Source organism: Macrobrachium nipponense, chromosome 37 (assembly GCF_015104395.2).
Source record: "Macrobrachium nipponense isolate FS-2020 chromosome 37, ASM1510439v2, whole genome shotgun sequence".
NCBI lineage: Eukaryota > Metazoa > Arthropoda > Malacostraca > Decapoda > Palaemonidae > Macrobrachium > Macrobrachium nipponense.
In genome coordinates this window covers 35,812,248-35,823,102 of record NC_061097.1, presented here as the reverse complement: position 1 = coordinate 35,823,102, position 10,855 = coordinate 35,812,248, and the positions used below count along the sequence as shown (strand labels likewise).

General features: G+C 47.1%; 2 protein-coding genes across 3 annotated transcripts in view; both read right to left on the bottom strand.

Annotated features, from left to right (window-relative positions):
• LOC135209131 (coiled-coil domain-containing protein 6-like) overlaps nt 1–8,055 on the bottom strand; it is a 64,293-nt gene extending 56,238 nt beyond the window's left edge. The window contains exon 1 of one of the 2 annotated variants that reach the window (XM_064241776.1): nt 7,575–8,055. In XM_064241776.1, coding sequence (XP_064097846.1) covers nt 7,575–7,802 — 228 coding nt within the window. In that variant the 5' untranslated portion in view covers nt 7,803–8,055. The remainder of the gene's footprint in view (nt 1–7,574) is intronic. The other variant, XM_064241775.1, reaches the window with a different exon arrangement.
• Nucleotides 8,056–8,753: 698 nt separating this feature from the next.
• Nucleotides 8,754–10,855, bottom strand: LOC135209347 (leiomodin-3-like). The gene is made up of 2 exons (XM_064242046.1): nt 10,849–10,855; nt 8,754–9,067 (listed from the first exon to the last, which is right to left on the bottom strand). The coding sequence occupies exons 1-2, from the start codon at nt 10,853–10,855 to the stop codon at nt 8,754–8,756; spliced, it is 321 nt and encodes a 106-aa protein (XP_064098116.1).

The window sequence follows — 10,855 nt, the reverse complement described above, 5'->3', positions numbered from 1 at the left end:
GCAGGAGAAGTCATGCAGTTCCTCAGAGGAAAAGAAGGAAATAGTCGCATGACCTATCCCTCTTCTCTACTTCGGTGATGTCCAGTACCCATACTGGTCTGTGCCGTTAGCAACGAAGTCTCTCGCATCCTCCTATCCCCATGCAGCGAAGTTCTCGGTAGTGGATAGGACACCGACACTCCATGGTGGGTGTCAATGGTATGGGTACTGTGACAAGCTATTAAAACGAAGTAATGGTTGCTGTGTAACAACCGAACTAAGTCACAGCGTAATTCGTAACTGACTCGGGCGCTCTGACAGCTGCCGACCGACTGCGTTCGGTAGGAGGCAAGTTGTCAAAGCATCCGAGTAAGTCACGTGACCTTCGCCTTTAAAGGGTTATGCCGAGAGACCAAACCAATGATGTATTTGTTTGTCACCATTGCCGGACAGCAGCGGTAGATGATTCTCTTAAGGCATGTACCCAACAGGCGAAAGTCAATTGCCTTCTAGAGACCCGAGGTCCCTGAAGGTAAAACATCTCAATGTTTGTTGAATCTCAGCTAAGGAGAAACAACACTATGTACCGTTGAAGACGAAGGTAGATATTGAATGCAACCTACGTCTTCACATATGAATCGAGAGAAGGATCTCAAGATTCATAACCTGTGCTTACAAATGACTGAAAACGCTACCCGCTATTTCATTGCTGTCCGGTGAGAAGTCGTAGTTGCAATGAAAGCGGGGCGTTCTTCAGTAATGAAAACACAGGTGAAAGCCGCCTGAAGAACTGCTTCTCATTGCTGAACATTTGGAGGTAGAGCTGTCAGGTCGGAGAGTAGGCGATGTCTTCTGACACATCTTGTAATTCGGGTTGAACAATGAACAATTTGTACACCTACGAATACGAGATATTTTGAAGACAAACTCAGATGTCTGCAAAATCATTGCGAGTTATCGCAGTGCGATGCAGCGGGAGACTTGTACAGACTTCTGTTACCGTGCTGGTAAACAGAAAGATGAAAGAGTCCAAGAGATATCTCTGTTGAAAAATTCTCGCAATGTCGAAGGCGATGGAATCTAGCGTCACCGCAGTAGATGGTCCTTCATTATTTGCGAGAATCCCCGTTAATCAGAGACCTAAGTCCATGATTGTTAGGCAGAGATACGGTTCGGTAGTCAATCAAGCAGGGAGAGAGAGACATACATGACCGTGAATCTCGGAGGCCCAGCTGATACTGAGCTGCTTATATCAGGCAGTTCAATACGCAGTGGTTGAGCCTGCTGACTCGTCATCCTGAGTTGCCAGGTAATCCATTATTCCACAAGAAGGAATGCGTTCGGCTAGAACTACCGAGCATAAAAGATATGCTCGGGCAATTATATTTAGGCGAAACGAATTTCGGTAAATATAAAAGTTGAAATGGTGTTTGTCGTGACAAAACCATAAGTATATAAAATTGAAACTGAAAACTCCTGGGAGGTTGCAGGCAACCCCGAGTTGCCAGTTCAATTATAATACTTCTCGTCTAAGTCGCAATCCGTAGAATAACTAGGATATGCGCCTACCCCTCGGACAATTCAACTGCTTAGCAGAATCAGGTCGCGAGGTTAATATACTAGTATATTTGTAGGATTCTGAACAACGATCTCCATCCTAAATTCTTTCCTTCAAGAAACAAATAAGGATTGGAGATCGACCACCTTCGTTCTCTATCAAAAGAGAGTGAGGAGAAGTCTTCCTCGAAGGAAAGCTTCAATGGTGAACAGAATACTAAGACGATAGTTCAAGCCAAACTGGATATTTTCCCGTCCGATCTCCTCTATTCCAGGTTGGTCGCCTACTGTGATATAGTTTCTTTCAGCAGCAGTCTTCTTCACAATGCTAGAAATTCCAGGAATTCGAGCATAGGCGAGGTTCCCGATTATCGTGTAACATATCGGGGATTCTCGTCTCGCTCACTTTGGACCGTGGTCTCGGCGTAAGTGTTTGAAGATCGTAAAAACTCGAACACTCTGAATGCGCTAGAAATTCCGTAGAATTCTAAGCAGTCTGCGAAACCCCCACCGAATTCGTCAAACGATATCGGCTGGTGGTCCTCTCGATTCCCGTAGAAATCGAGAATGGAGCAGGATTCCTCCTCAACGCCGGGGCTTACGTCAGGTAGGACCGAGGATCCCCCCGGTAGCGCAGTCCCGAACGTGGGATCCTACAAGGAAATCTCTGTAGGATCCTTCCCCTTTCCCTCGTAGCCGTAAGGAGAGAGGGAATGGGGAAGGAATTGGATACTCGCTCGCCTTCCCAGTGGAACTAGCAGTTGGAGAAGAGTAGGAGCAGCCATCGCCTTGCGGCGATGGCCTCTCAGAGTCTGGGAAAACGTATCGTCAGGAGAAACGTTTTCCCGCGGAGGGTTACGAACTCTCACTGTAGGTAAGGGTCTGCCGCCACTGTGAACGTCGTCTGGGTGGGGCTGATCGACACCTGACAGGAGAGAGCCGATACCGTCCTCCGACTCATTCCAGTCCTCGTCGAGGTCGAAACCTCTCAGGAGGACCGAAGGAGTATTTAAATATGGTGTCCGAAGACACGTAGAAAACGCCGCTGTCGCAGTAGAGGAGGTGGAAGTAGCTTGATCGACCGGCCAGAACTGAGAGAGCCTTCTTGTCCGGAGACGAGACACTGGTTCGAGACAGAATCGGCAAGCTCCGATCGCGGCAGACCCACCGTCGGTTTTGGGTTCCCTCTCGGGCCCCGAAAACGACTCGAGCAGAGACGTGGGCTCTGGCTGGTGGAGCGGCAATCCTTCCGCAGGGTCATTATGCTGACGAATCAGCTTAATGACTTCTGCAAATTCCTCTGTATCTCGGGAGTAACCGCGTCTTGCGGAGTAGGACCGTCCAGTCCTTCCAACAAGAACAGATCCCTAGATACTCCTCCTTCAGAAGGAGGAAGAGCGGCAGACCCCTGACGGTCGCCTCCAGCTAATTGCGCGTATGTTCCTGGTCGGTCCTAGAAAACCGTGCCTGGTCCATACGGCGTCATAGCGGGGTCCGCGAGCGGCGCACCTCTCGCGATCACTCATAGGTACCTCGCTCCTCCCGGCGTAGCCCGAGGAGGTTGAAGGTACAGGAGAGGCAGACCTGACGCTCCCCTAGCTCGCTGGCAGGACCAGCGTGGCTTGGAGGGCTGCTGCTGATCGTCAACCCGCGGTGGCGATCGAGCAGCATGCCTAGCCTTGCCGCTCGCCTGAGGCGAGAGGCTTGGCTGAGAACGTCGACGCTGATCTCTAGCGTCAGGCGAGCTGTTGGCTGGTTACCGTCTCCGCCCGGGTCCCGATGGGAGCGGCGTCAGGTGACCTGCTAGGCTCGCTGTCACGGTGAGACCGCGAGCGTCCTCTCGGCGCGTCGAGCCGCTGGTACCAGCCGTGGCTGGTACCGACGGCCGCGGGACCCCTTCCTCGCCTCAACCCGTTATGGAGAGGCAGACCTGACGCTCCCCCTCGCTCGCTGGCAGGACCAGCGTGCGTGGAGGGCTGCTGCTGATCGTCAACCCGCGGTGACGGTCGAGCAGCAGGCCTAGCCTTACCGCTCGCCTGGGGCGATTGGCTCGGCTGAGAAACGTCGAGACCGATCTCTAGCGTCAGGCGAGCTGCCGCTGGTCACCGTCTACCGCCCGGTCCCATCGGGAGCGGCGGACGGGTGACCTGCTAGGCTCTCTGTCGCGTCGAGACCGGCCAGCGTCCTCTCGGCGCGTCGAGTCGCTGGTACCAGCCGTGGCTGGTACGGCGGCCGCGGGGACTCCTTCCTCGCCTCAACCCGTGGCTGATCAGCGACCGTCACGTTAGCCCGAGCAGCCAGTTGATCTCTGCGAGAGCGTCCACTGGCCTGGCGAGAGTCGGTGCACGACTCTCGCCAGTCTTCTGCTCCGCGCCGCTGTCTTGACGGCGAGCGAGCTCGGGCGTCAAACTTTGGCTGGACGGTCTTCTTGGAAGAGCGTCCACTCGGTGCTTCTCGCGAACGAGAAGCGGCCGAGACGGAACCTGGTTTAGCGGCAGACCCGCTAGCACCAGGTGAGGAACGCACCAGCCGAGGCTGGTGCCCTCTGGTCCCCGTCGACTTCTTCTTTGCAGAAGAAGCGACGGGCCCCGTTCCCGAAGGAACAGGAGGACCAGCAGAAGAGCTCCCCAGCTCGCCTGAGCGAGCCGGGCCCTTAGAAGATCCCGAAGGAGTCTTCTTAGGGGGGAAGGAGGCAACCTTCTTCTTCTTCGGCTGTTTGGCCTTAGAAGTCGAAGGGGAAGGAGAGGCAGCGGACGACGAAGAAGACGACGACGACACCTTCTTCTCTCTTTCTTCTTCGCCAGGCTCCGCAGGACAGACGTCAGGTCTTCCATCCAGGAGGGAGCCGGGCAGTTGCCGAAGCAACAGGGCCCGACTGCACCTGTCCGGAAAGACCTGAGACTGTGACAGCATCACCAACAGCAGGAACAACAGGAAACAGTCCAGGAACCGCAGAGGAACATCTTGAAAGTGAATGAGCAGCAGGCACCTGATCTGAAAGGGAATGAGCGGTCTGGGACAGCAACAGGTACGGCAGGCACGGCAGGTACCACAGGAGAGACAGGCGTCCTGTCGGCAGCTACCGTCATCCTCGGCACTGGCGGCAGTCCAGGGGGTACTCTTTGGGCAGCGGCAGTCCGGGGTCGGCAATACAAAGAACCCAGGTGGCGGTGGCACCGTCCTGATTGGCACGGCAGGAATTGGTTCTGGATTGCAGCCGTGGGTGTTACCGACATGACATGTGGTGTGTACACCAGGTGCGTGGTGACATCTCATATGCTGGTGTCGAGATTGTGGTTGTTGTAGTGGTTACCGTATCATGAGTGACCACTGCCGACCCCGCCAACCGCTGAATCAACCCCTGCAGTCCCAGCGACTCTCACACCTGTCCCAGGTCGTCCTCGCTGATGGCAAACCTGCGGAAGCAACAGTCGGGTTAATTAGAGGGGCTTCCTCGCGCCTGGGGGGAGAGAACCCCACCCAGAGCGGACGGAAGACCCCGAGTACAACTGGACGTCCGTTACCAAAGGAGTCACTGGACTTCCGATGACTTCTTGTGTCCTCGTACAGCACCCACTGCGCCTCTGACGAATGCAACACGTTACACAGGGCTCGTTGCGGGAGCACTCTCGCCCCCGACAACGAGTACAAACCTCGTGAGGATCTACATCTACATTCAAGGTCGTCTCCCACGGATGTAGCACCTGCGGTAACATAGATAGATTAGTAAGAGGGGTTCCCTCACGCACGGGGGGAAGACATGCCCCACCCCGAACGCAAGGAAGCCCCCACATACAAAATACATGAAGAAGCTGAGCGGGGGGCAGGAAGGAAGACGAAGAATCGGCTACCAACTTCCTGGCAGACCTTCGCTTCCCCCACCCCCGCACAGCAGTGAAAAGTACTATGAAAATGAAACAGAATACTGCCCTTGCGATTCACTTCATAGAACTTAAAGGAGAAAAGATCAATTCCCGGGTAAGAACGGAAACTTGATCCAATAATATGATGCTATCATAAAATATATGTGAAAATGAAACAGAATACTGCACTTGCGATTTCATTCACATAAAAAAATCGTAAGGATCAATTTTCCCGGGTAAGAACGAAAATTGATCCAGATTAATTCATGCAATCAATAAATGAAAATGAAAGAATATTGCAATTGCGAATCCACTTTCATTGCATTCTATATACAAAATTAAAAGTTCGTGCCGAGCGCACTCACACTCTCGGTAACGAACGCACAGGGCAAAAATATAATGAAAAAAGTACTTACATTTTTCAATTACACCCTTTCGCCCAAATACATGACTCGGCGCGAGCGCGCCCGCCCTCGGCACCGAGACATAATTCAAGGGTTCATAATTAAGTAATGAAATGAAAACAGTGTACTTACAGTTTCATTTTCAAGTCAAACAAACCATTAGTAGAAAACACAATATAAACAAAGCATACGACGATGAAGCGGGCAGAGAGCGATGACGAACACGTCCTTCACACCCGCGGCCGAAAGCAAAAAGTGATTTGTTTACCTCCCAGTCGCGCGCGCGCGACTGTCGGACAAGCAGTTAACTACCGTTCTCCCCTTGTTCGAGCTTACGACCGTTCCAGCTGCCGCTAGCTACTTCCTATTGTTAAAGACCGATGGTTTGTATTACGTATCGGAACAATTGCTGTTTCAGACTCTTACAGCAAAAATTTTTATTCATTACCATCTAAATAAGTCTGCAGGAATATGCATTTCGAATTTTTAAAATCTTTAATACCAACAGTATAAAACCCCATTAATCCCATAAAATACCCCCCAAAATATAAATATGTTTAGTACAAGCCCTTCAGGAAAGAATGTAATAACAAATAAAAACCAAAACAAATATAAACAAAATCATACAGAAAAGGCAGTAAATAATCTAGTCCGCTACTGTCTAGAAACAGGCTGCAGTAGTAGCCTCAGTTTTAACAATATAAATGACATATTTTTCACTTAACAGGAAAAGGTATGTCTAAGTAACAACTACGCATAGACTAAGAAATTATTCCAAAAATATGTAAGTCATTAGGGAGCTATATCTTCAAAAGGGAAACAGCCAAGGAAATCTATTATAAAAAGAACTAACCTGACATACCCTAACCTAACCTAGTTAACTGTATTACTTAGCCGGCAATTGGGGGGGAGGGGGGCGACAGACTCCCGGTGAAGGAAACCACTTTTTACCAAATGTCCTCCTGGAACACTGCACATGCGCAATAGCATTCCAGGATGCCCAGTATACAAAAACATATTACCTAAGTTACGAGGTCAACTACTAGTTAATTACAGTCGACAAACAAAAAATAACAGTAAATTCTTATTAGGTAAGCAACCAGAATGCTGTAGAAGTACTAGTCAAATTCCAAGGAAATTTCTGATGCGGAGCAATTACTTAGATCTACCCAAGCAAGCAAAAGACAGAAAGACTACTACCTAGGTAGGCATCTAAAGCCTGTCTCAAATGTTTGCAAATCAAATGACTTTCTATGAAATATTGAAATAGGTATCATTGACTATATGTAGTGTGTTTTTGTTCATTCTATATGATTTTTAGGCTCATGATACATATCACTCAAACTACATATCAACTTACTTTTGTTTGCTGAAATAGGCTATACCAAACCTATTTAATGTCTAACAAAATGCCCTCTATGAAATAACTTAGGGTTCAGAGTGACAGTTCGCATATTTTACATTATTTTGGACCCATAATACGTACTAATTACACAGAATCAATTGAATTTGGTTATAATTTGACATAAAGACCGAAACTGACAGAATATTTTCGACAGAGTCGCCGATGCATTGTTGTGACAGAGCGACTCGGGGGCGAACTACGTACGGCCATTTCCCCCCCTTAAAACAAGGTTAAAAAGGACGCCGCCTTCGGATCCCTCTTCCCCCGCGGCCGCAAAAGGGCGCCGCGCCCCCCCATGGAATGACAAGGGCCAGACGCGCCCGACGGGACGGGGGAAAAAGGGGGCGAGACGACTCGGGGACTTACGATATTGACGGAGGCCTGCCGCAACGCCCTGTTCTCTTCGTGGAGGCTCTTCACCCGCAGCTTGTAGGTCTCCAGTTCCGCCCTCAGCACCCTGTTTTGCTGCTGGAGGCAGTCGATCCTCTTCTGCCACTGGTCGCGGGTGATGGGCGACGGTGGCATCGACGGCGGCTGCATGGTCGGCCCATCTGTGACGGAAGACGAGTCACTCTCGCTCGCGCTGTCGGCCATGTTTACACTCTGACGGGTTCGGCGACGGTTCCACCGCCCAGCATTAGATCGGGGGCGAGAATTCGGTGGTGGTTCTCGGCGCTGTGGGGTAATCGCACCCGTTCACCCCTTCGTTGTATATGTCGCACCCACTCACCTTTCGTTATTTACAATACAAAGCAGAAAAACTACGAAACAAAACCGTTTTAAGAGTTAAATGTAACCCCGTACCCAACACGAACAGTGCACTAGTGTGCCCGCGGCTGCTTGTGGAATGAGCTCTTAGGAACCAGGAACCACCACCTTGATCGGACGGTTATTTGTGTCCTGGAAGTATAAACAAAGCGTACACGCCCACGGCCACCCACACAAATGCACACGGTTTTAATCGTTTATTTTTTGGCGTGATTTATATGTGTGCGTAGTCCCACAGAGGTATCGTGCAGGCGTGTTCGGTCTGTCTCCTGCATGCATTCATACACCCACTACTGACACGTGCCTGCCTGCTAACACCCACACACACCGTCTATAATATATATATATATATATATATATATATATATATATATATATATATATATATATATATATATATATATATATATATATTACCTTTTCATGACCCTATCCTCATCCATTCTTTCCACATTACCAAACCACCTCAAAGTTAGTCCAGTTCATCGTATCACCTTTACTAAAGTTTTTTTTTTTTTCGTTTTACAAGCACTTCTATGTATCTCCATATTTCTCACTATTAGTTTTCGTTCGCCTCATATACTACATAAATGGTTCATCTTAGCCACTTCAACTCTGTCTTTCATTCACCTTCGCCATCAGCACTTCATTTCCATAATGGAGACATGGCTCAACAGTCTTCGTATATTTTCTCTTTGCCTTCCATTTACAGTTAGAATCGTTTCTCAGCCTATTGTACACACAATTCTTCCACCAATCATAATGGCATTCATTGCTCTATCTATACTGGTTGCCATTTGCCATCATAGCTTTAGTTTTGCTCATATTTACTCTCAGTTTTCTCTTCTTGTGAATTATTTCAGTTATTCTTACTGGTTTCTTCAGTTTCTCTCTTCCATCATCTACAAATATCAACCTTTCCACATTCCATTCACAAATAAGTTTTTGTAGTGTCCCGTTGCCATCGTAGAGAGGTTCAGATCCCAAGGTTTTTTCTGAAGACCCAATATCTTCTGCTCCTTCTTCTTTTTCTTCTTCTTCTTCTTCTTCTTCTTCTTCTTCTTCTTCTTCTTCTTCTTCTTCTTCTTCTTCTTTTCAGTATTTTGAAGGAACTAGTTTTTTATTTCTTTATTTCTCGAGGCATTTAATACGACCAGGAATTTCCACCGAAGTGTTTGGCTTTTGTTTAAAGCAAGACTTGGCAGTGTAAAAAAACAAAAAGAAAAAAAAAGAAACGAAAAGATATTGATGAAATTCTAGAATACTGCGTCAGTCTCTCTCTCTCTCTCTCTCTCTCTCTCTCTCTCTCTCTCTCTCTCCATGAATCCAATCCGACCCGCTTATCGTGATGGTCGGGATAAATTTGAAATCCTCCCCTACTTCAAATTCATTCGAATTCCCATAATTCAGACGAGATCGATGGGGCATTAGCTTATCTCGGAAGAGAGAGAGAGAGAGAGAGGATAAATCTGAGTCTGTAAGTTACCTTTGAGAATATACAAGCGTCATAAATATTCATTGTTAAAATGAATGTGAACGAAAGTCCTCATATTCTCAGTGAAGGAATGCATAAAGAGAGAGAGAGAGAGAGAACAGTCTCTCTCTCTCTCTCTCTCTCTCTCTCTCTCTCTCTATATATATATCATATATATATGTATATATATATATATTATATATATATTGATATGGAATCACCACCACATACAGCTTGCTCCAAGTGGCACACCGTAGGGATAAAGTCCATAGGATTATCCTTTATAGATACCAGCTGTATTGCTTTCTGTTTTTTTATCGTTACCACACTTAAGCTGTCCAACTTCCTTAACTTTGTTTTTCTTCTTGTTCTCCTTCCTCCTCCTCCTCCTTTTCCCCTTCCTCCTCTTCTTCTTCTATCAACAGTTCGCTTCTTCAGCCTAATGGCTCAAGCTTTACCCAAATTATTGTTTGTGGGGAGGGAGAAAATGGGACGTATTGGGAGGGGGGAGGGGCCCCAAGGATCTGATAGTTCCCCTTAACCCCCCATGGGGCGCTTTCTTCTTCCCCTTTGCCCTCCACAAATGCCAAAATGCCCAAATCTCTGGCTGGCGGCTGCCAACACGCCAAGGTGATTTGTTCGTGTGGTTTGTTGTTCTTTCTTAGAAGAAGAAAAAGAAGAAGAAGGTTTGTTGGTTATTTGTGGTTTGTGAATGTGAAGAATAATTAGACGGAAGTCTTATCATGTCCGTACGTAGCCCAGGCATGAATGATTTGACCGGAATACGGAGGCCAAGGTAAATAGGCCTATAACAAATGGTTAGGCCTAGTTACTCTAGTAATTGTTTACATTTTTGTTTTCCGTTGTATTTTATTTGTATTTTTTGGCTTTATAATGAGGTTATATAAGAAGTAATACGATGAAAACTCGTAACTTCACTGTGATAGCAAAGAACCAGTCGCCCTGATGAGAGTAAGAACTTGCTAATATTTACGGTGAATCGGCATATAAACACGGTGGTAGACCCATTTGCCGAATTATTGACATGATATATATATATATATATAATATATATATACTATATATATATATATATATATATAATCTTCATTTTTAAAATATGTACCCAGTACGATGTTCTTGCACAGACAATAATCATTAGGCCTACTATTATTATTATTATTATTATTATTATTATTATTATTATTATAAAGTTAAGATTTACCAGCCCAATGAGTCTAACCAGACTCTTACAGTGCTGGCCCGAAATCATTCGGGAGGAAATTATTTAAAAAATACGCTCATAAAATGTTATGTCTAAAACATGTAATGGTATGGAATGAAGTTAATGAATTATAATAAATTAATACTGGTAGCCAGCTATTCAGTTCAACTTACGAATCAT